Source organism: Molothrus ater, chromosome 21 (genome assembly GCF_012460135.2).
Source record: "Molothrus ater isolate BHLD 08-10-18 breed brown headed cowbird chromosome 21, BPBGC_Mater_1.1, whole genome shotgun sequence".
Taxonomy (NCBI): Eukaryota; Metazoa; Chordata; class Aves; order Passeriformes; family Icteridae; genus Molothrus; species Molothrus ater.
The window spans coordinates 9,353,850-9,378,195 of NC_050498.2; the positions used below are offsets into that span (position 1 = coordinate 9,353,850).

A 24,346-nucleotide genomic window follows, 5' to 3' on the forward strand; every position below is an offset into this window, starting at 1 on the left:
TGTCTTGTATAATGGATGATTTACTCACACAGATTATATGATGAACCTCTAATTTACAGAAATATTAATTAACAAATACCTCACATGCCAGAGAACACACACTGAGATCCTCCAACAATGAAGTGGAAGTATCTCAGATGCTCACTTTATATCCTAATTTTTGACAGGGCAAAACATTCCAACAGGTTCAGCAGGGCAGAATTGTAGCAGGCACACTAAGAAATGCCCCAGTAGCTCTTTGAGGCACAAAGGAAAAGTTTTTGTTCAAAATCAGGAATTTCTGGCTGACATATTTCACGTTCCTTTTGGATTTAAAACACCCTGCTCTGAAAGCCACCATTATTCCCAAGTGAAGAAAGAAAAGGGAATTTGCCCCATTTCTCCCCACTCCTCACCCTGCTATTGTCCCCTGTATCTATTTCCAGGAAGCCAGATTCATTAGGGTTAATCTGCCTACTAAATGAATAAACAAAGGATTTCTCTGTCACTGAGGGGCCAGGTGAGCTGATATCATCTTCTAACCCAGAAAATCACCCACAAAAATACAGAGCAGGAAATTACCTGCTGCAATCCCACACCTGGGATCATTTGGCAAGTGCCTTAGAAATGTTGAGTAGATGACTGAAATCAAACTAATTATGTGGGGGTTTTTTAATGCAGATCTTCTATCAGGAGGGAAAAAAAAAGGTCTTTCTGAAAATGTGATGTAAAAAGGTCTTGAATGTCTTGGTTTCCTCACTTAGTAAAAATGCAGAGAACTTCCCTGGATGAAAATGTTGCAGGATTTGTGTAAATAAAATATTCTGCTTCCTCACTAATGACAGTCACCTCTGCTGTCTCCAGCAGTGCCCACTGCAGAAACAGCCACGTTTACAAATTGTTGCTGTGAGAATCTAAAGAAAGATACAGAAAAAGGGATCCAATGAAGCTGAGATAAATACAATTTCTAACACCACAACATCCACCTGCCCAGGGAACTCCTCACAGACCCTGCTCCAGGAGCTGTCAGTTCTCACATTTCTGGTGGGTCCCAGCTTTGGGATTTGACACCTGAAGGAGGAGTGGAGATCTGGAAAAGGTTCAGATTTTACTTTCCAGATCTTTGCTTCTTGTGGAGGAGTAAATGAAACCATGGGATGGTCTGGGTGGGAAGGGACCTTAAAGATCATCAATTCCCACCCCCTGCCATGGGCAGGAACATCTTCCACTACCCCAGATTGCTCCAAGCCCTGGACCTTGGACACTTCCAGGGATGGGGCAGCCACTTCTCCAGGAAATACTGACAGGTACCAGGAGTAGGGAGAGGTTGGGGGAATTTACCAAAAAACTCCAAAGATGAGAAAGGAACAAGAATTCCTTCAATGCAGGGTGTGAGCTGGGCATGTGTTAGAGCAGAAAAGGAGCCAAGACAGGGGTTAAGAATACAGAAAACACCATGACAAAGGTGAAGATGTGCTCCAGCAGCTGTGACTGGAGGCAAGAGGAAAATCTGAGGAAAAATGAAACAAAACTGGGAGAGGTCCCAGGATTCAAAGAAAGAAGGCACAGCTGGGTAGAAACATAGGCACAAAGTCCAAAATTCAGAGCTTGGCAATGCTGTGGAGGAAGAAAGGGCAGGATTTGAAGCTTTGGGCTGAATGCTGCTCCCAGCATTACCCAGTAAAGTGCTCCCTTCCCTCCTGCAAACATGGATTCCATTTGATGCTCCTTCTACAGCAAGCAAGAAGAGATAAATTAAAGCTGAGAACCTAGAGAGGGCTTTGATCCTATTGCCTGGAAATATGTATGAGGATATTTTCTCCAGACTTACTTGTGCTATATATGGGAACCAAATGCTGACTAATCATACAAACCCTCTGGTGCCTGAGCACAGCTGGGATCTGCACAGAACACTGTCACAAGGGCCCAGGAAAATGGGGAAAACCAGGAAGATTGCTGAGAAAGAGGAGAAAATGGTGATCAAAGACACTGGAGGCTCCTTTAGACAATAGAGAGAGTTTCAGGCTGCTGAGCTTTAAGATCCAATTGACACATTTATTCTTGTATTACTGAAACTCAACAGGCCAAGTCATGATTATCCCTTTTCCAAGAGAAAAATGATCCTATCTGAGACCTGCTGACTCAGGACAGCAGTAATGGGATGCAAAAGGCTGAATTTTGGTTTATTGGTTCATAGACAGCACCAGCTGGCAGGGATGGAGCCATTTAGAGCTGTTCATCAGGACATGGCCTCACGTCCCAGGCACAGACAGGGGTGGGATGGGGACAGGAGCTCAGATGTGGCATTGTCACTGTGCTGATGGCCAGGGCACAGTCAGGGCTTCAGAGCCTGAGTGTGCTGAGGATATGGGGGTTGCATTTCTCTAGGTACTCCTTATCCTCTGAAGTGGGAGAAACACCAACTCAAAGAGCAGCATCAATTCTTGCTTTTCACTTAAAGTGCTCATCAGTGTGGCATAGCTAATTAATGCTTTCAATAGGTGTTAAAAATTCCTGGGCTGTAAGGCAGTAAATGCATTATGAGCAGGCAAAGGCAAGTGGCTCCAGTTTAGAGGCACAAAGGTGAGATAATGGCCTTCCACATCACTGAACTGTCAAGCTCATTTAGCACAAAGCCTGGCATCTGGAGATTTCAAATCATACAGCCGTTTAAAAATATATAGAATGTTAAATTAAATGACAAACACGGGACATGTCACCTTTTACAGGCAGAAATGTAAAACCAAAGCATATGTTCTCCAACTGTATTTGCTTCAGGATCAGCAATATTTTTGTAACCTCATTAGTTTCTTGACTTGGTTTTAAACATGCAAGGATGGATATACAAATAAGTTACAGGTCCTCCACGTGACATCCTCAATTATAAGTCAATCTTTACCAACAAAATAAATTAAGAACTGGAAGTTTAACTCTTGTGGAAGGTGAAGACAATGAGGAAAAATTTCTGCAAGCTGCTCGGGATGAAACTCCCTTTGAATCCAAGAGATGAGTGCAAATATCCCAGTTCCAAATCTACATTTCCAAGCACACCCTGTGGCTCTGTGTGTGTCAAACTGTCCCTGCCCACCCCAGGGCTCAGAGGCAGCCATGGACCCAAGCTCTGGCTGTGTGACAGAGCCCAGGCTGTGGCTGGCTCCTCACAGGGAAGGTCTGGGTGTCATCGTGTCCTGTCACCTCTCTGGTGGCAGTGCCACACCAGGGCAGCTCTGTGGGACGAGGGGAAGGTGACAAACCCCAGTTCCCAGCACCATTGGGTACCTCTGCATGGTGCTGCTGCTCTGCACAGCCCAGTTCCATGATCCTGGCAAAGGGGACAGCCCTCACGTGTCCATGGCAAAGGGGACAGCCCTCACGTGTCCATGGCAAAGGGGACAGCCCTCACCTGTCCATGGCAAAGGGGACAGCCCTCAGCCGTCCATGGCAAAGGGGACAGCCCTCAGCTGTCCATGGCAAAGGGGACAGCTCTCACCTGTCCATGGCAAAGGGGACAGCCCTCACCTGTCCATGGCAAAGGGGACAGCCCTCACCTGTCCATGGCAAAGGGGACAGCCCTCACCTGTCCATGGCAAAGGGGACAGCCCTCAGCCGTCCATGGCAAAGGGGACAGCCCTCACGTGTCCATGGCAAAGGGGACAGCCCTCAGCTGTCCATGGCAAAGGGGACAGCCCTCACCTGTCCATGGCAAAGGGGACAGCCCTCACCTGTCCATGGCAAAGGGGACAGCCCTCACCTGTCCATGGCAAAGGGGACAGCCCTCACCTGTCCATGGCAAAGGGGACAGCCCTCACCTGTCCATGGCAAAGGGGACAGCCCTCACCTGTCCATGGCAAAGGGGACAGCCCTCACCTGTCCCCTGTCCCCACTCCCTGTCCCTCCCCGAGCCGTGGCCCGAGCGGGCGCTCTCCCTTCACGCCTTGCACAATCCCTCACTGAAGGGTTATGAAAAGGCCAGAAGTGGGCCAATAAAGCTGGATTTTATTTGTTCATGCACAGCAGTGGGGGAGTGCTGCCTGCTGATGGCACTGAACAGCCCATCCCACCCCCAGTCCTTGTCAGCTCCTGCTGCAGAAGTGGAGCAGCTCTGAGTTCAACAGAGCAGGGCCAGAACAGGGCCACACAGACAGAGCTGGTGCCCTTCCACCTTCCCCTCCTCAGCCCCCAGCAAAAACCATGTTATAGCATGGGGAATATTTGATACCACCTAATGATCACCAATTAATAATCTCATTGAGCCCTGATCATCTTTAAGCTGTGCATCCTCCCAGGACCTTCCTCTGCAGGAACTGTAGGACCAGCACAAACCAACTGCAGTACAATTTAATTTTATTTTTTTTTTGGTCAGGCAGATTCACAAAGTTTCAATCATATTTCTTTGGAGAGAAAAGAAAAAAGCATAAGCCAAACTTTGAAATTAAATCATGAAATAGTGAAGCACTGCTGGCAGTTCAGCTTACTGGGCATCAAAGTTTAAACTTTGCTTTCAACCTCAGTTTTCCAAACACGCTGTCACTCACCATAATATGGGTTAAAAATAAGAGAAAGCAAAGATGAAATGTAAATGATTTAAATGCATGCATATGTTCTTTTGTAAAATGCATAATGCAGCTGCAAGATTTTTCCTCATATTTTGGACACAAATCAAGGGGGAAATGGTTCACTTACAATACAGTGAATTTTTTATCTAACTTCAGTGCTAAGATGCAGCTCCCTGCAAGCATTTCTCTGTATACTGAGCGTTGGTTTGCTTTTATTTGGGTTTTTTCCCTAGAGTTTAAATACAAACACCAAAACCAAAAGACTACCAGAGCACTTTTTGCTTCTCCAAATTCTTTCACAGCAACTTTCTGCTTGTTAAAAATCCACCAGCAACACAAAAACGTTGCAGATGATCTACAGCCATTTACCACATCTTACATTCAATCACAAGTAAAATCATCCTTATTTTTTAAATATATTTTAAGTGATGGGCAAAAAGTAGAGTACTCAGTGGTTTGCTCAGCATTCCTGCTGTAAATAACAGAGGCAGGGAATGGGAGCAGGGAAAGGAGGCCCTGATTGTCACCATCCTCCTCCTCAGCTGCTCTGGGTGCAAGGAGAGTCCTGGAGGTCCCAGCCTCCAGCTCTGGGGTTTTATTCCTGCTTGGAGCAGCTCACCTGGGATGTCCTCCTTCCAAAGGGAACATGGAGGCTCTGAGTCTCTTCTCTCACGTGAAGCCCAGCACTCCCTGACTTAAACCTGGTGCAGCTCTCCTTGTGGAGGTGAGAACAAGCAGGGCACACTCAGCAAGGACAGACAACCTGTTTTCTGTGTGCCCTGCTTGTTCTCACCTCCAGGTGAAAATCCCAATTAATGGGAATTGTAAGGAGCTAGCAAGATTCTTACTGCAGCAGTGCTTTCTGCTTTTTTGCATCAAGGTAAAATTAAGTAGGTAGGACTCTCCTGGAGTGAATAGTCAGGATTCTTTGAGTGCCCCAAAATTCAAAGATGCTACAAATGTGCCATTTCTCACAGCAAAAGCACAAAAGGCATGGAAAGGAAAGGCAGCCCAAAAGGGGATGGCAGGGGCAGCTCCCACTCCTCCAAGCTGTGCCAGAGCCTCACAAAGCCAGCAGCTCTCCTGCAGCCCAGGTGGGCTGTGCCACAGGGCCAGGCAGGGAGCCCTGCCCTGAGCAGATGTGAGGGAGCTCCAGGGAAAGCAGCTGTGCAGGGCCCCAGGCTGCTCCACACCAGGCACAAAGGGCTGCCCTGCTGCTGCTGCTGCAGGGAAATGCCAGGGAGGAAAGGATGGGCAAGCCTGGGATTTCAGGAGAGGATGCTCTGCACCCCAGATGACCTGGGGACACGGGATTTTTGATAGCACTATTACAATCACAGAGCTTATAAAATGTATTTGGAAAGGTTTGTGTGTTGGTTTTGGGATAGGATACCAAGGCCCCAGGAATCCACTCTGAGGCCTTAAATCTGTGGCCAAACTCCAGCAGAAACCATATGTTGTTCATATCAGCACCTTTTGCTTTCCCCCTGCTCCATTTTCCAGGCCTGCATGGAGCAGAGCCTTGGGGCACCAGGGCTCAGGGAGCACCTCTCACCTGGAGAGATCCCAGGACAATGATGACAAAATCCCAAACCTGTTTTCTGTCCTTGCTGAGTGTGCCCTGCTTGTTCTCACCTCCACAAGGAGAGCAGCACCAGGTTTAAGTCAGGGAGTGCTGGGCTTCACGTGAGAGAAGAGACTCAGAGCCTCCATGTTCCCTTTGGAAGGAGGACATCCCAGGTGAGCTGCTCCAAGCAGGAATAAAACCCCAGAGCTGGAGGCTGGGACCTCCAGGACTCTCCTTGCACCCAGAGCAGCTGAGGAGGAGGATGGTGACAATCAGGGCCTCCTTTCCCTGCTCCCATTCCCTGCTCTCTGCAGCAGCCACTTGCTGGCACCAGCTTTGGCTTTTCAGAGCTCTCCTGGAGCAGTAACCAGCACCCAATTTAGCCTGGGTTGTAATAAAAAGTGAAAGTTAAGAGCAATGCAAGCAGCAGATAAAGAACTATTAAAATCTGCCTGGGGTGATGCCAGGGATGGAGTCCAAGGCAGGGGAGGAGCCACAGCCCCAAGCCAATGGCTATCCCACAGTGGTGGATAATTAAGGAAAACAAAATATTTTCCATCTGTTTCTTTACCCCTTACGTCACCAAGGCAATAAAATATATACACAAGTGAGCACCAACAGGCTGTATTTCAACTTCAATATAAATATTTATTCCCAGCAGAGAACATCTTTACTCCAGTGAGTAGCCAGGGTGAGGAGGCTGTGATTGGAACACCCTCAAGGTATTAAACTGCACCTTGGAGTAGATGAAATGCCTGGCTAATTTATCATGCCAAACAGCTCAGTTTTATGTGTCATATCTCCAAATCCACGCTTCTGCTCACTCATCCTTATCACACTCCAATGGACAACTGCTAAAACCTGCTCCTTTTGGATTAACAGTGGTGAAAATAAAAAATTACAGCAGGAGGAAGCTGAAAGACAAAAGGAAGGGTCTGCAGAGCCCTGAGGACAAGGGCTGATGCTGTGGAACACCTCCTGGAAAGAGGGCAGGACAAGCTGGAGGATCTCAAGAGGACCAGAACCAGGATCCTGATGGCTGAAACCATTAACATCTAACAGAGACTGCAGGCCAAAGTGAGAACAAGAAATAATGAGGCCTATTTAGATGTTTTCAAAGCAAACATGGGAAATGGTGAGCAAATACTTTGAAAGATAAAGCCTAATTAATGAAATCACTAAATAAAAATGTCTCTATTATAAACTGATTACAAATAAACCTTTCCCTGAAACAATAGTCACTCCAAAGTCAAATACTCTTTTAGTTTGCACATCCATTTTAAGGCCATTTCAAGCAGCCTAGATTAATAGATGAGCTTAGAATATGTTACAAGCTTATGAAAATATAAAGATTTGCAAAATGCCTCCTTTAAGCAGTGGAGGAAAAGAGCAGAAATGTCAATGCACACGCTGCCTGCAAATACCAGTGGTGTGTTATTTCTGTGCAATCTCTCAAAACACAAGTACAGACACTGAGGTTTCTGGATCTCTTGTAAGTTAACAGTAGCTGGGAGCTCTTAGATCTCCAGCTATAATAAATATTGTATCCTACAGGAGCCCATCGGGAATCCCAGCTCATGTGTTGCTCCACAGAAGATTGTGGTGTCAGATATGATTAGAATCAACACTTCCCACTTCTTCAGAGCTTTAAAGCTACCTACACACAGCATTAACAGCTGCTAATCAAAGATAATTAAGGGGCACATCAGAATCTCGTATTTAGAATGAGTTTTTGTTAACTAGCACAAAACACCCAGGATAACAAGATTCTTTTTCCCCTCTAAACAAACCCATGGCATTTCTGTGCTCACACCATGCTCCAGCCCAGTGCAATTTTTCAGCTGATGTGAACTGAAGGTGCCTCTCCAACTGGAAGGTGGTGGCTCACACTTGAGCAGCGAGACACTGCAGGGGCTGCACTAATGGAGCCCTGAACACACGTCAGGCAGGTTGTGTGACACAGGAACAACTGTCTGGGAGCAGCAGCACCGTGCCAGGCACCATCATCAGGGCCCCCGGGGCCCCACTGCAACTCATCTTCCTGGGGAAGGAAAGCCCCACTGCCCTGGATTTGGTACCATGCTGGGGAGGTCACAGCTCGCTCGGGGAGCTGGGACACCAACACAGGAACTGCTGGGCCAAAAATCCCCTGGGACAGGTGAACAAGGAGAGCAGCACCCCAGGAACCTCAGCTGCTTAAAGTCAAATTCCACCCAACACAGCAGGGCCTAGAAATTGCTGAGTTTTGATTTTCACTCCCACCACTGAAATCAGATGCACACAGCAGTGGTTTTTAAGCTGATACAGGCTTGGTTTGAAATGCAACCATCTCAGAAGAGATGAACTGCTTCAATCACTATCAGAGTGCTCAGCTGTACCACAGGCACGCTGGGATGAGGAGTCTCCTCTGTCCCTTGCAGGGCAAAGCTGCCCCACATCACCACATTGTGCTGTGGGGAGTGAGCTGCCACCTCCAGAACTGACTAAACCACCCACAATCATCACAGGGTGGAAAATTAAATCAGCATCTAATGATTCTGCTGCCTCTCACTCACTGCTCCCATGGCTGTCCTCTCCAGTGTACTTCTCCTGCCTCCAGAAAACACCCACCAGTGTTTGAAGACATTAATGCTGCTCCATGGACCCCTGCAGCTGAGTCTTTTCCCAGTCCAGGCAGTGATCCAGCAGCAAGTGCCCCATCAGGAGTGTCAGGTCATTTCAATTTCTCCTCACATCTCCCCAGTCTATAGGGCATAGCTGTTTGCAGATGTAATCATGGACACTGCACTGCCATCCTGGAGCCTGGCGGAGTCACTTCTGTCTTAAGGCTCTCTTCAAAAATCATCAGATAACATTTTCTCAAATTAGATGAAATAAATCAAGTTGAAAACATTCTAAGTACCAGAATTTTGCATTATGCAGCTCATGCACACACACACACACTTAGCAAGGCAGATGAGCTGGATGGAGAGAGCAGGGGCATATGTGAGGAAACAAAGATACCTGAGATATCCCACATGCTGTCACTAGTCAGGGAATAATGCATAAAATGTTATGCAAATAGGTAACATAATAAGCATTTTAAATAGATACATTAACAGGATCAGCACAGGAGTTATTCCAGGAAAGAAACATAACTTAAACTCATGTAAATTCAGGCTGACAGGATGAGTAACTACAAACCAAGCAGTGCTGGGTTGGTTTTTCTGTGTTCCTGAACAGGTGATGCCCCCTAAGAGCAGCTTGTTCTCTGCCCATTATTAAAACCTCTCAATTACTGTGAAGAACAGCCCAGGGGCCAAACCCCTTCCTTGCCTTCAAAGCTCAGCATTATCCTCTGCGGCCCAGAGTGCAATCTCTATCTGCCACAACAAACCACCTTTATCCCAGGCAGGTAATTACAGGCTCAGGTCAAGGACTGCAGCCCGGATCCATTTCATGGCAGGGAGCTCAGCAGCCCTGACACCCGAGCTCCTGCAGCAAGGGGAGCCCAGCCCTGGCATTCATTGCCTGTGGCAGCAGGGACAGCCTGGGAATTCACAATGGTGGTGACTTCATCTGCCAGCTGCATTCACACATCTTTACTACCTGAATAACTGATCTGCACTGCTCCCAGGCAGCACTTTGTGCTCTACAGCGTTTGGGAATAAATATTTGATTGTGCATACAACAGAAAGGAGCTCAGATGGTTTAAGGTGTGACAGAATAAGTGTTTATTAAATTCCAAGTGAGAGCATTGCTGGACAGTAAAAGTTTGTCCGTGGTCCGTGCCTCACAGGTGTGGTGATGAGCAATAAAAGGACAACTCCCTCCCCCACAAAGCCCCAGTCAATTCTCCTGTTCATTAAACCCTCTGCAGGCAGAACTCTCTGTCCATGACCAGCCAGTCACACACAAAAGAGAGGGAAGTACTAAATTACAAGCTGATTTTAAGTGGGCATTGATTGAAGTAACCAGAAGAGAGCTTAGTATTGTCAGAGTTTCATACAACAGTAATAAACAATCTTCATTAAAAAATGATGTGTGCATCCCCCTGCAGCACAGCACTCACCAGGTTTCAGTTGAGAACATTAAGGTTCCCCCCACCCCACACACAATTAATGAGGAGGAAAAGAATCCTCAGGATCGTTTTTTCCTCTACAAATTAATTTTATTCATTAAAAAATGCCATTCACTGAAATCCTTCCCACTCAATTTCTGCATTTATTCTAGGCAAGAAAGAAATAGATTTATGATTCTATTCTGTGATCTCCTCCCATCAGGAAAGGAAGAGGTTGATGCAGAAAAAGAGATTAGACAATTCCTCTGTCAATGTTCTCATCCTGCACTAGCAATGCAACCAAATGGGCTGATGGGTAAGTGTCCAGAAGCTCTTTGTGTGAGGGAACAAACAAGGCTTTCCATAGACACACACACAGATGCAGCCACTTCTCTTAAATGAGCAGGACTGAGTCACTGAGCACACCTGAGGACCTGAGCCCACCCCTGGGTGCAGCTGAAGGGAAACACTCAGTGCAGCTGTGTGGGCAAACTCCCTGAGCAGCAACTGCTGCAAAATCCTTTCCCTGGAGCCTTTCCAGCTCTGGAAGCTCAGAGCTGACTGCACAGATATCCTAACCTGCCCATACCCCTCGTTTCTGCATCTCTCATTATTCAGAGAGCCCCACCAGGTTGTTTTTCAGGTATGTGACACATATGATGTGTATCATCTCCACAGGGCACAGAATGGAAATTCAGAGAGGTGCCTGGTTGGTGTGGGTGTGTAAGGATGTGACCTTCAGCTGCAGCATCACCTGCACACAGGAGGACTCTTTAAGGTTTCTCTTTCATTTCTGGGCTCATAAATAGAACCTGACTTCCTAAGGCTTAACCCAAAGCCAAGCCCAGAGCCTGAGCACAGCTCTGGGGAGGAGGGACAGACAGACACCCTCTGCCTGCTGCTCACAGGGAGCAGCTCCTGCCTCTGCAGTGGTTCTGCTGCTGCATTATCACCAAAGGCTTCCTGCTTTACAGAGATTTAAACTCACTGTTGTCCCCCTTTAACATTTCCAACTGCCAATCTGGAGCAGCATCTGGAATTACCGTGCATTTCATCCTTGAGGCTACATTCTCTCTGTGATGCATATGACTCAAATACGTGCACTGAGGGACAAGTGTCCAGTTGCTTTAGGTGACTGAATTTTTGAAAACTTTTCTTGAAAAAAATAAACCAGATAAGAGTGTCTTGGGAGAATTTTGAGTTGAGAGAACCAAACTGTAATATACATGTTAAAAATATATCCAAGTAACCTTTACAGATTCAGCCATCCACCTTGAGAATGCCACTCTAAATTTTCATTATTGATAACAGCATTAGAGTTTTGCACTTTTTAAATGAAGACTTTTCCAAGTGATCTTATGAGATTGTCCTTAGCACACCAGTTTTACAGACACACGAGGAAAAAAAACATGCTTAAAAAAAAAACAACAAAGCACACAAACTGCTTAATAAATGCAACAACAGAATTGTCACCAAAGGGGGAGAGGGAAGGAAGCTGTTGGGGATGGCAGAAGGATAATGGAGATGATAAACATGTACTTGGAGTCCTTTGATAGGAAGGAGAAGTGATGAGTCAGATAAGCGGAGGCGCCACACGGTTGCATCTCCAAGCAACAGGCAATCAAAGCTCCAGATAACATCTTCATAAAGTGCAACAGGCCCCAGTGCAGGCCCAGAGCTCAACAATCACTTCCTGGTTCAGCTCAGGCAGCAGAAATTTATGACCTACTTAAAAATCCTTCAAACCTAAAAATGTCTTTTCCATAAAGAACATCAGCAACGTGGGAAGAGCAGGAAATGAGAACACTTCAAGTGGTGGACTGGAACACAAAAAGCCAACGCTGTACATGAGTGGTGCTAAAAGCAAACCCTTCCCATCCACAGCTGAGATTAATGGAGTTTTCTGCACATCTCAGAAGTGGGAGGAGAAGAAAATAAGCATAAAATACTCTTCTTTCCTTTGCTGGGCCCTGTTACAAGAACAGTTTGAAATCTCAAAAACAGTGTATGTATTTTCCTTGTGTCTCCTTTACTCTGCAACAATTCACACCCCTAAACCACCACACAATTTAGAAACTGAACCCCTAAGGCTCTGCATGGGAAAGAGTGAGGATCAGGCAATACAAATCCTGTAAAGAGATGCTAAAATCCCTGAATCAAAAATCAACTCCAACCCAACCTGTCTGGATGAAGTAAATAAAATTCTGCCATCAGCATGTCCCTGACAAAAGCCATGTATTGTTTACAAGAAACTTATGAAGTGTTATAACCAAACTGAGTCACTGCTGCACAGTAAATATATTCTCAGTGTCCTAACAATGTATACAATGGATTTTGGCAATTTTAATATAGACACACATGTTAAAGGCATTACAAATGAGGCTTCACCACATCACATGAGTCAGTTCATATTAAAGCCCCATCCACACCTGAGGAGAAGTTGTTCAGCATGGAAGGGGCACAGCTCTGTGTGTCCATTGTTTCTGCTGTAGATGGGGTAACACAGCTTCAGGAAGGGCCACAGTTACAGGATGATCACATTTCAGAATTACTGCACATCCCTGTTACAGGTGAAGGCACTGCTCCTACACAGGAGGGAAAATCCCCACCCTGATAATGCTGATATCTGCCTCTGTATCAGCTGATAGTGAGGCACAGCTCTGCCATTAATCACTGAATCTCAAGTGTCACATATACAGCCTGAAGCACTCCTGTGATTCCAACTTGGAACCTTTTACAAGCAATAAGCATAGATGAACTAGGCAAAAAAAAAAAAAATCATAACTGATGCATTAATATTTTCTTCTGTATCAAACAATTATTTTCAAAATTACTTTGCCATGCAGTAAAACAAACAAAATTCCCCTTCAATAACCAACACCAGATGTTTGTCTAAGCCCAACAGGAATTAATTTAACAACTTTTAAATATTTGAAATGGAATTTATAAGGACAATTCTCAATATCCAAAGTAAATGTGGTTACTATTGAACTCTGTTATAAACACATATATGAAATATCCTGTAATACCCAAATAAATTCATTTGGCAAACAATGAAGTATCTTGGACTCAGCATTTATATCAAACAGCAAACAGAGTCTGAAACAGGAGCTTTTATTTTAACTCTCTTTAAACCAACCTTCAGAAACCCCTTTCTGTATGTGTTACAGTCTCTTTTTACAGTTTAACCTCAATCCAATCAGGAGTCTCCAGGGATTTTCAAATCACTGAAGATTAAAATCCTCTCCGACTTGACTGTTTGACTAATGCTATGTGTTTAATAATTCTACTTGTGAGAGATTTTATTTGACAAAATCCTGCTGTGTGGACCCTCAGACACTGCACAGCTGCAGTGGAACATAAAGCTCTGCTGCTGCCCTTGTTTCTTTAGACAGGCTATTGCCCAGCATTGAGGGGAAAAGAGAACTTTATAGTACATCTATTACTCTGTTGATATTAACACAACCACTGTAGTATTAAATCTACACACTCTTTTCAGAGCAGAGCAGTGAAAATGTGCCTATAACACAAACATAGATAAACTCTCCTGTTGTCCCAACTGCTCACAGAAATCAATTACATTTATGATTACATTTCAATGAAAGCTACTTTATAAACGAGCTGGACCTGTAATATTCTATGCTTTAGGCATTCATTAATAAAAGCATTTCAGTGTTAGTATTTGTAAATGTTCTGCTTTTTAGTTTAGGCAATTTTTAGCATTCTATAGCTCATGTTAAACTTTACATAAATACGTGTCCAGACCTTACCACAATGCTGTGACTTCACATTTGAGTGGTAAGAGGAGGGGGAAATAAAAATCATCGTTATGGCAGGATTGAGTATTTGTATGAGACAGCACTTACCCTGTGGTGCAGAAAATCAGGACAGCTCTGATGGCAACAATTAGCACACATATTACCAGCCAAAACCAAAGAGCAGGTTGATGATATGGAGCAGAAAACGAGGGTGTTCCTACCTGAAGTAGCATCGATGACCGTGGAGACGCCGCGCCGGTCGGCCGCGGGCCGCGGGGACCCCGGCATGCTGACGGGCTCTGAGCGCACCGGCTGGATCCTGGGGAGCACACACAGACCACAGTGAGCCAGGCTGGAGAGCAGCCTGAGCATCATCCAGTCCAACCCATGACCTGCCACCTCCTCATCAACCAAACCATGGCAACTGAGTGCACACAAACCACTGAGCCAGGCTGGAGAACACCCTGAGGGTCATCAAATCCAACCCCTGACCTGCCACCTCCTCATCAACCAAACCATGGCACTGAGTGCACACAAATCACAATGAGCCAGGCTGGAGAGCAGCCTGAGCATCATCTAGTCCAACCCATGACCTGCCACCTCCTCATCAACCAAACCATGGCAAACTGAGTGCACACAAACCACTGAGCCAGGCTGGAGAACACTCTGAAAACCATCCAGTCCAACCTACAACCTACCAGCTCCTCATCCACTAAACCATGGCACTGAGTGCACACAAATCACAATGAGTCAGGCTGGAGAACACCCCTGAAGGTCATCAAATCCAACCCATGATCTGCCATCTCCTTACCAACTAAACCATGGCACTGAGTGCCACGTCCAGTCCTACTCTGAACAGGTCCAGGGATGGTAACTCCACCCCTCCCTGGGCAAACGATTCACAGCCACCACCTGGCCACAATCCCACCCAAACGAGAATCACCTGGGACAAGCAGCAATTTCATTGTGAAATGGCTTAAAAGCCGTTGGAAAGTTCTGGTTTCCCTTGATTGGTGCAGCTGAGATTGGGATAATCTGCCCAGAGACTCAAAGTGGGTATTCCCAAAGAATGGCTCAGATGGGAGCCCTCAGGAAGCCTCAAAGAAAGGAAAAAGCTCACCCTACCCAAACTTGGTTAAAAAACCTCCATTGCCCTCCTCAAAAGCAGAATTTTAAAGACCCATTTGTAATTGTTGGTTCCTTTTGTAACATAGATTGGTATTATTTCTTTTTATTTCTGCTTTCTTTCTGCATGTGCATGAATCTATATATATTTATATTAAAAAAAAATTGACAGCCACATCCTTACTTGTGGCAGTAATTACACCCAAGTAAAAATCACACATTTCAAAGCATGGATTTCCAGTCCAAGGACAATCTGCCCACTTTTCATGGGATAAGTCATATTATCCATCTCTCTTGCTTTACTCCTAAGAGTTTCACAGTCCCAAACAATCCAAGTCCCTACCACAGAACTTTGGACTTCAAATCACATGCAGAGTCAGGAGCATGGAAATTTGTTAAATCTGGAGTTACTGGGCAGGACACAAACACTTGGAGCATAAATCTCTTCTACAAATCACCAGTAAATGTAAACCCACAGTTGCCTTCACTCTCCTTCCTTCCCTTCCCTTCGCCCACCCCCTGTCCCCATTTCCAAATCAGCTAATGTCCAAAACCAGATGAATTAAATACATGAAAAAGAATTACAAGGAAGGAAAAAAAGGAGTGGGAAAAAATAAAAACAGGGAGGAGGAAAACGTTCCAGAAGTTCACTTACTGTTCCAACACACTGACCGCTGTCTAAATTCATGGCACAAAGCTCCCACTCACGTCTGAGAAAATGAATTTATTAAGCAATGCAGAAACTGTGAAAGGCAAGAGGACACTGAGCAAGGCCAGCAGACTTTGTGCTGTCTTTGCCTGCCATGAGCCCAAGAAGGGACAGCAAAAGGAATCGGAGCTGCTCAGCCTGGATGGGTTTTTCTCACTGGTGCATCACGCGCTCTTCCAAGACGTTCCTCTGGACAAGCCTGATAAAAACTGTGACACATCCTACACACAGCAAGTGTCAGACAGCTGGGAATTGGTTTTATTGTTACCTGAGGCTGTTGAGATCGAGATCATCCGTGTCAAAGTCCAGGAGAGGCTGGGGGGTGTCGCTGGGCCCGTGGGACTGCAGCACGGAGGAGCTGGAGGAGATGACGGTGGTTTGGCCCGAGGGGTGGATGGTTTTGAACTGGAACTGAGGGCCCATCCACAGGCGTCGGTGAGGCCCCGTGTGAGTCACAATTTCCACCTGTGGGAGGGGACATGGGCAGGGATTAACACAGAGCTGCAGCTCCAGATAATGAGGGGTTCTGTGGTGGCGTCCACAGGGGTCCCAGGAGGAGGGAAGAGATGAGGATCTGACTCCATGCTTCAGAAGGCTGATTTATTATTTTATAATGTATATTATATTAAAATGATATTTTAAAACTATACTAAAAGAAGAAAGATTTCATCAGAAGGCTAGCAAGGAAAGGCAAAGAAAAGAATGATAATAAAATCTTGTGACTGACCAGAGAGTCTGAGACAGCTGGACTGTGATTGGCCATTAATTAGAAACAACCACATGAGACCAATCACAGATGCACCTGTTGCATTCCACAGCAGCAGATAACCATTGGTTACATTTTGTTCCTGAGGCCTCACAGCTTCTCAGAAGAAAAACCCTGGCAAAGGTATTTTTCAGAAAACACCAGGGCTCCAGGGTTCCTTTGGTGTGCTGGACTCCTGGAATCCCGCTGCTCTCAAGTGAGAAGGGTGCTCTGAGCCAGGGTGTTTGGAGGAATGTTTAACAAAGCAAACTTGGGGATGTCTTTGCTGGAGAATGATGTTACAGTGAAAGCCAAGAGCTTCTTGCAGAGACTTGAAAGCTCATGAACCATCAGCCTCAGGACACTGAACTCCAGTTCTTAAATTGTTCTAAAGATCAAAGCTTCATCCTGGCCACCACTTCACCTGATCCTGTTCTTTCCTTCCCTTGCCATGATGAAATACACCCCAAAACTCAAATGCCATGACTGAGAGGGAACACATGAATCTGCATGGAGCAGAGAGAGGAACCAAGGGCCCACAGCCCCAGACATCCCATCCCAAGCAGGGAGGGAAGTACTTCCAGAGAGCTCCTTCCAGCTTTGTTACAGCTGCTTTGTCAAAGTTCTCAGCTTAAATTGCTTCCCATGGATCCAGTGAGAGCTGGATGGTAAATCACAGCTCCTAATTCCTGTTGGCACATGAGAGGAGAGGCTGGCACAGAGCATCTTGTGGGAAGCACAAGATCCATAACCCAGAGCCATGGGAAGAGTGCTGGGACGAGCCCAGGTCATGCTCAGCATAGGAACACAGCCATGGATGTGCCACACACAAACACATCCATTTAACCAAAATTCTGACAATTCAACAGAAGTAGGGTGTTTGTGATCAGGAAAACTGTAAATAAAAGGGTAAACAAAGCATACAACTTCTGTAATCAACAGAAGAGAATCATTAAGGCTGAAAAGATCATGCAATACAAGATTAAAAATCAAAAAGAGCTTTTAAAGATCAGAAAAAAGAAAGACAAAATGAAAATATTAAGCTCTGGTGAACTCATACTTCTAAAACAGAAAATAGACTATAAAGTACCTATCAGTTTCTGCTAAAACAACAATCAGCTTCACAGCAGAAATGCAAATTAGCAGGGAATTCATGAGAACAGATTTTTGTACAGGTACACAGATGCATACCAGCAGTGATTCTCCATCTTCAAGGAGCAATTTGAAACCCTGGCTGATGTCAGTTCTCTGCTAATGTCAGCCAACAACCACAGCCCATGCAGCTCTATTTCCATCTTTGCATTTAGCTCAGCCTAACTCAGCTTGGCTGCAGCCCTTTCTGAGGCAAGTAGCTTTTATGTAGCAGTGTAAATTAGGCCACAGATAAAGTAATCTGTGTATTTTAAGCTTGAAACCATCAGTGTCACAGAGCCGAGAGGTAAACAGATGCCTCTGCAATTTTACTGAGGCTATGGCCAGATGTTCCTATTCACTCTCCTGTTGTGTGCAGGACAAACATATTGTATCTACTTCCCACTGACAGCACACATTACCCACTGTTCTAATTGAAAAGTTGAAGTGAAGGGCGGTGTGGTTTCACTGCTTGCTGTTGCTGTTGATAACAACACTTTAATTTTGAAAAACATCCTTGCACTTTAGGCTTAATCTGAAGTGGCTGGCTCGGGGACAGCCAACGCTGCTGTGCTCCAAGGGCTCTCATCACTCCTGCTCTCAGCAGGAATTAAACATTCCAGGAGCATTCTCAGAATTAACCCTGTTCTGTGACATCACTTGGGATTTTTATTTCCTTTTATAAATTTATTCACTCTTCTAGAGGGATGGATGTGGTGAAGTTCGAGCAGTCTAAGGTTCTGTTGACATCTTGTATCTTCCAAGAATTAGTAATAAACAAACAGCCATAATGTAGGTTTGCCATAATCTCTTTTTCCCTAAGGTTCCACCAGAACAATAAAATAAGGAAATACCCCCAAACAGTCCTGGAGAGGTGGAAAACTACAGGTGAAATCTGCTCCCAGTGAGCTCAGAGATAAAATTCCTGTTGACTGCCCTGATTGAGAAGTTTCATCATCTTTGTGCTCTGAGAAATCACACACAGCACAAACAAATGAGACACCTCAATGTGCAGCCACATCTGAAACCTCAGACAGGTAAATGAATTCCCATGACTGGATTCCCCAGTGAATGCTCCTCCTGGACAGGTCCATGTGGAAACCTAACCTCTCATTTCAGGAAAAAGCTGTGTATGATTTATTCACCAGTGGGAGAAGCAAATCCCATCCATAAATATTTCATATTTATGCCATACACCCCAGCAACACATTTAATGCATCACTCCCATAACAACATTGTTCTTAAACCAGAGGAAACCCACCTAATTTGTCAGGGTGAATTCCATGGATCAGGTACCTTGTAATTGCTTTGGCAAATCCAGAGCATTTGTAAATTTTATTTATTTATTTAACTCTAACCTTTCATTTCTAACAGGAACTAATTCTCAGTGTATTATTCATGACCTACATTCTTACACTGAGGTTCTGAGCCAAATGGTCAAGTATTTACTGAGTTCTTACAGAGAAGCTTCATTGACTGAGACAAAGCAAGATTGGATAACAAGACAAAGATTAGACCTAAAGATATAAAAATCCTCCACCAAGCATGATAGTTTTAAAGCAATAGAATATTTATATCTGGCCAGAAGTCACAGGAATTCTCAGTAGGAAATGATAACCAGGGAAGGAAGGAAGGAAGTAAACCAGCTCCTGCCCCATATTTATGGTCAAAGGAAGGTCACCACCCAAAAGGCACCACCATCCTGCCAACTTCCTTCATCCCTGCCCCAAATGTGCATGCCAGGAGACAAAGGGAGGCAGGTCACTTGTTATTGCCAGCTGAAACTCCCCACTTCCTGCTGAGCTCCCCAGGGGTGTGAGTGTGTCAGGAATGCTGGGGCTTTGTCTGCTTTGGCACCATCAGACCCATACCCACAGCCACAGTGGACTCAGTTTTACACACAGCAACACCCTGGCTGCTGGAAGGTTACTTCCCACTTGGAGGAAAGTTGGGAATTTTGCTGCCAGAGTCTCCCACTGCTGTTCTGCTGAGCTGGAAGGCCCCAGAGCCTACCTGGGACAGCCACTCCTCATCCTCCTGCCCGCTGTGGTCGGAGGCCAGGCTGTCGTAGGACTCGTGCCGGGTGATGGGCCCAGGGCTCCCTGGAGGCACCACTGGAAAAAACCCACAGAACACAAATCAGACTTACTGCTGAATGCTTTATTAAAAAAAAAAAAAAGCTTTTAAAATGAGTTAATGGCACAGCAATGTATGTTTTCCTGAGGATTTACAGTACACTCTGAATATGAAATCACAGCACCCGCTTCTCTTCCTTGAAGTTTGTACTTGAAACCAAAGCACAAACCCATTATTTTGACCCATTTTGCTGCTGTCCTCATGCTCCCCACATCTCCTGGCTCCCTGAATCCTTCTGCCTGTTTCAGAGAGCACAGCTGATCAACTGCAGGCTTTCCTGTTACTGAACTCCCTTACAAACTGCATGGCTCCAGCAGATGGTTTTGCTTTCAAACCAACAGGAACTTTATGGACTGATCTGAATTTTTTTTTTTTTTGTTCTTTCTATCCCAGGGGCAACTACCAGAGCTGTCAAGATTAGGGAAGCTGCAAAACCAGAGCCTAGGGAGCAGCATCCCCCCTGCCTGCTCGCTGCATTTCTCCCTTGGGGAATACTTTTACATTTTACTGGAGATTCAAGATGGCTTTACAGTGAGAAAGAAATTTGAAAAAACAACAGAAAAGCTGAACAAATGATTCGTTTTGGTGCTGCCCTGGAAGCCTTTCCCTGAGGAGTCACAGGTCTTGTGTTTCCACGCAGCTTCTGAGAGCAGCATTAACTCTTTGCAGCCAGGAGTGATGAAATGCTGAACTCCATGGAGCAGCTCAGCCTGGGAGTTCACCAGCAGGGCAGCGGTGATAAAGGCTCAGCTGAGGTCAGCCCTCAGCCGTTTATTTGGCTGTTTAATAAAGCAGCATTTCTGTGCCACACCTAGCACAGAAGCAGTTTGGAGGGGCTGGTTGGGATGGGGGATGCCCACTGCCACCATTCCCAGTGGGGATGTGCAGTGTGCTGGGAGAAATGACCTTATCAGACAAGCGATCCTGGCTGGACATCTGCCATCCCTGGGCTGCTTCTTACACATGTTCATATGGGCAATCTTTCCAAGCTAAAAATGCCCTTGGGTTTGTAGGAACAAACACAGCGCAAAAATGCAAAGCCCCTTTTCCTCTTTCCCCCCTTTTCTGGGCACACACCTCTCACATCCACATCAAGTTCCAAGATGAGAGATTAATTTAACCCTGGAAGGACATTTCCAGGAATTTGAGTAATCTTTTATCTTCCAGCTTAATTCCTTGAAAATCTGAATTCACACTGGAAATTACAACAGATTCTCACTCTATTCTGATTCTCACTTATTCTGATGCTGCAACACAGAATATTTTAAATTTCTGAAGAATTTCCCAACCATGCAGGAAAACAAATAAAAAAATTCCAATTCTTGCAAAGCTTTGTAGCGAGTGTTTTTTACTGGTTCTCCTGTAATTTCTCTTTCATTGGGAAAAGTCCCAAATGGAGCAGACACAGAGCAGGAGCAAGAAAGCCTTGGCTGCACAGAGATATTTTACTGCAATTGCAGGTGGTTTGTACCTTCCTAAAATAATCAATTCAATGCCTTGTGTCTGAGCTATGCTAAATTTTAACTTGTTCTCACACCAACATCTGGAACAAACACATCAAATATCTGCAACTGAGTTTGTTTAACCTAGAAATGCAGAAAGTGAAAAAAGTACAAAAAAAAAAAAAGTGCTTACTAAAAATCTAAGGTGAGAATTCAAACATACAACTTCTGTCTGACAGTATGATGGGAGATGAGTTCCTACAGTTTGCTTATTAAATGAATCCAAAAACGAGCATTCAAGGACACTTCTGAAAAACTGAACTGATACCTATAGCAAAAATCAGCTTTGCCATCAATTTTTGGCAAAAAGGATCTTTGAGCTGCTCAAAAGGAATAATGGCACCTTCACTCCTGTCCTGCTTCAAGGCTCCCTTCTCTGCACTGATGTTACCTTTATATTGAGGGAGGGCTGTATCTGGAAAAAGCACATTGCAAATGAAGTTATTTGTGATAATTGTTAGTGCCAGGAAAACTGCACAGAAGGGACTGGGAGACACAAGTGTCACCAGGAGCCAAAGCAAAGGCTGAAATCCAGCAGAGCTGATATTCCTCTGCAATTCCAGACCTGATTCACACAGCTCCATGAATAAGCATGAAACCCCCCCCTTACTGTTTAGAAACTTCTCCTTGATATTTACTGACAAGTAGAGAAAACAAACAATTTGAATTAATCTCAAATAATTTGCACAGACATTCCTGGCACGTGAGCAAGACCTAGATAAATACACATTGGAGGAATATTGGAATTAACACACAGTGGGTTTGTTCATGGATGGGCTAATTAAACAATAAATACCTAAAGCTAAGACAAATCTTCCTTCAAGGATTATAAATTATCATCTTTCAGCAGCATAAAAGTGTTGGAACAAAGAACCACTGCAGTTCAATTGTAGTGTGTGCACTTATGGCTTTAATTTGGGAACAATAAATCATTAGTTTTACTTAGTTTTGTGTACTTCTTGAACCAAAAGGTTTTAATTTTCTCATTTATAGAAATAAGCTTTGCACAATTCAATTTAATTGAGAGTTATATATGAAATTGCCAATGTGCTCTTCTCTAAGGGCTGCATGTTTGTCCAAATTAAGAGCAAACAAAGGCCTTTGAGCACCACAAAGCCTGTTTGTTTGGTGCTGCCTGCCGTGCACATGCCTGCAGACACCCAGAGAACTTGCCTTCTCCACCCCCAGAATTATAATTTAATATAATTAACATTAATAATGTCAAATGAGTTTCTAAAATGCAGCAGGAACAGGTCAATGTACCCTTTACTAACCCCTCCAGTCTCCAGTGATGTCTGTGGTGAACAGGTACACAGGATAAAAATGATATATACCTTATTTTCATAAAAACCCCACCCTAACACCTGATTTTGATGCTTTTTCTCTGGTTCCTCAGTTACATCTAGGTGGTGTAGAGACCTGAGGCAATCACAAGTTTCTCAACAAACTTCAGGAGTCCTTGTGCTGGAAAATTCAGCTGCACAATTTGAATTATTTCCTTCATGCCTTTGTTCCATGGCATCACCAGCAGGATGCGATGGTTCTGGTTCAGGTCTCCATGGAACCACTCCAAATTCACCACATTCACCTTTTTCCCCTGTCACTGATGTGATCTCAGCTCTGTCAGGGGTGGTTTTGGTGTCCCACAGTTCTGGAGCTCACATCCAGCACGCGCTTTGTGGGTTTGTGTCAGAGCTGGTGCTCTGTGCCTCTGGCTCTACCTCTGCTCCAGTGTGACAACAAAGCAAAGGGCAGGATTTCATTTTGGGCAGAACACTCACTGCCATGTTAACAATAAACTGTTTGTAGGCTGGAGATATGCTCCATGTAACTTTTCTTGTGGCTGCACGTTACTGAACAAAGTTCTGGTTTTAATGCAGTTTTCAGCTTGTAAACTCCCACAGGAGCATGGCACGCAGATTAAAATATCCTCTTTTACCCAAAACTACTCCCTGCTCATTTTTTTCCTGTTAGTTCTTCCTGAGATTCTCATATGCATAAATATAATAAAATTAAGCTAAAAAAGGGCTATAAAGCAGGAGTTTAGCCAGACTGACAGTTACTCCACACCACCAACTGATTGGAGCTGGATTCATTCATTATTTGTGTACTGTCCACACAGTACACAAATAATGAATTTGTGTAATTTATGGTGCTTTATGGACCATCCACTCTCTGTATCAGCACTTTAATAAAGACACAGGTAGATCTGTAATTAGGAAATTAATTCTTCTTAGATTTTTTTTTATGTCTGCTTTACTTGCTCCTTACTCACACTGGCCTGGATTTTTTTTCCCCAAGGAAGACTGGTATACATTCTCTGAGCCTAATTTCAGCTTCCATCTCCAAAGTTCCCTTAGGAGGCCAGCCTAGCACAATGCACTTTTAATCTGTGCAGATCTAGAACCTGATATTATTCACAGGATGGTGAACCTTAAAGCTGCTCAACACTCAGACTGTGAGCAGACAAACAGTTGGGCACCACAAGAGAACAAACATATTCTTTTCTGAGTTAAATAATAATTTCAACTGCACGAAGCCACGGTGAAATCCATCTGATGGCCATCTTTAAAGAATTATGGAAGAGGTAACTATTTCTATAATTCACCGACTTCAAAAGTATGTTTGACATTATTGTCGGGAAAATTATGTTAACCATGGATTACTGTTACAATCAAAGTATGTAGTGAGAAGTCAAGAGGCTTAGTAGTAAATTTTCAAAGCGGAGCGTGGGGATTTACCCGTTTGACTCCCATTAACGGCAATGGGAGGCGCGCGGCGAAATCCCCGCACGCCGCTTTGAAAACTGACCCTGCGTGCTCACGGACCCTGCTCTAAGGACTTCCAGATGACCACGCAGGAGGAGGAAAGAACCATTTCAGCATGTGCCCTTGTTCATTACTGTTGTTTGTACACATCTGAAAGTGTTTGAGGGGCTGTGCCTGAGCTGCTTCCAGCGCTGGGTTTGTAACGCGCGCATCGGGGCGGGCGAGCTGGGCCTGAGCTGGGGCTGAGCTGGGCCTGAGCTGGGGCTGAGCTGGGGCTGAGCAGGGCCTGAGCTGGGGCTGAGCTGGGCCTGAGCTGGGCCTGAGCTGGGGC

General features: G+C 44.9%; 1 protein-coding gene across 10 annotated transcripts in view; it reads right to left on the reverse strand.

The window, feature by feature from the left end:
• BCAS3 (BCAS3 microtubule associated cell migration factor) overlaps positions 1 to 24,346 on the reverse strand; it is a 301,144-nt gene that overhangs the window by 160,189 nt on the left and 116,609 nt on the right. For all 10 annotated transcript variants that reach the window (XM_036395055.2, XM_036395056.2, XM_036395054.2 and 7 more), the window contains 3 exons: positions 19,623 to 19,723; positions 16,002 to 16,198; positions 14,121 to 14,218 (listed from right to left, as the gene is read on the reverse strand). In XM_036395055.2, the coding sequence (XP_036250948.1) occupies positions 14,121 to 14,218; positions 16,002 to 16,198; positions 19,623 to 19,723 (396 nt within the window). The remainder of the gene's footprint in view (positions 1 to 14,120; positions 14,219 to 16,001; positions 16,199 to 19,622; positions 19,724 to 24,346) is intronic.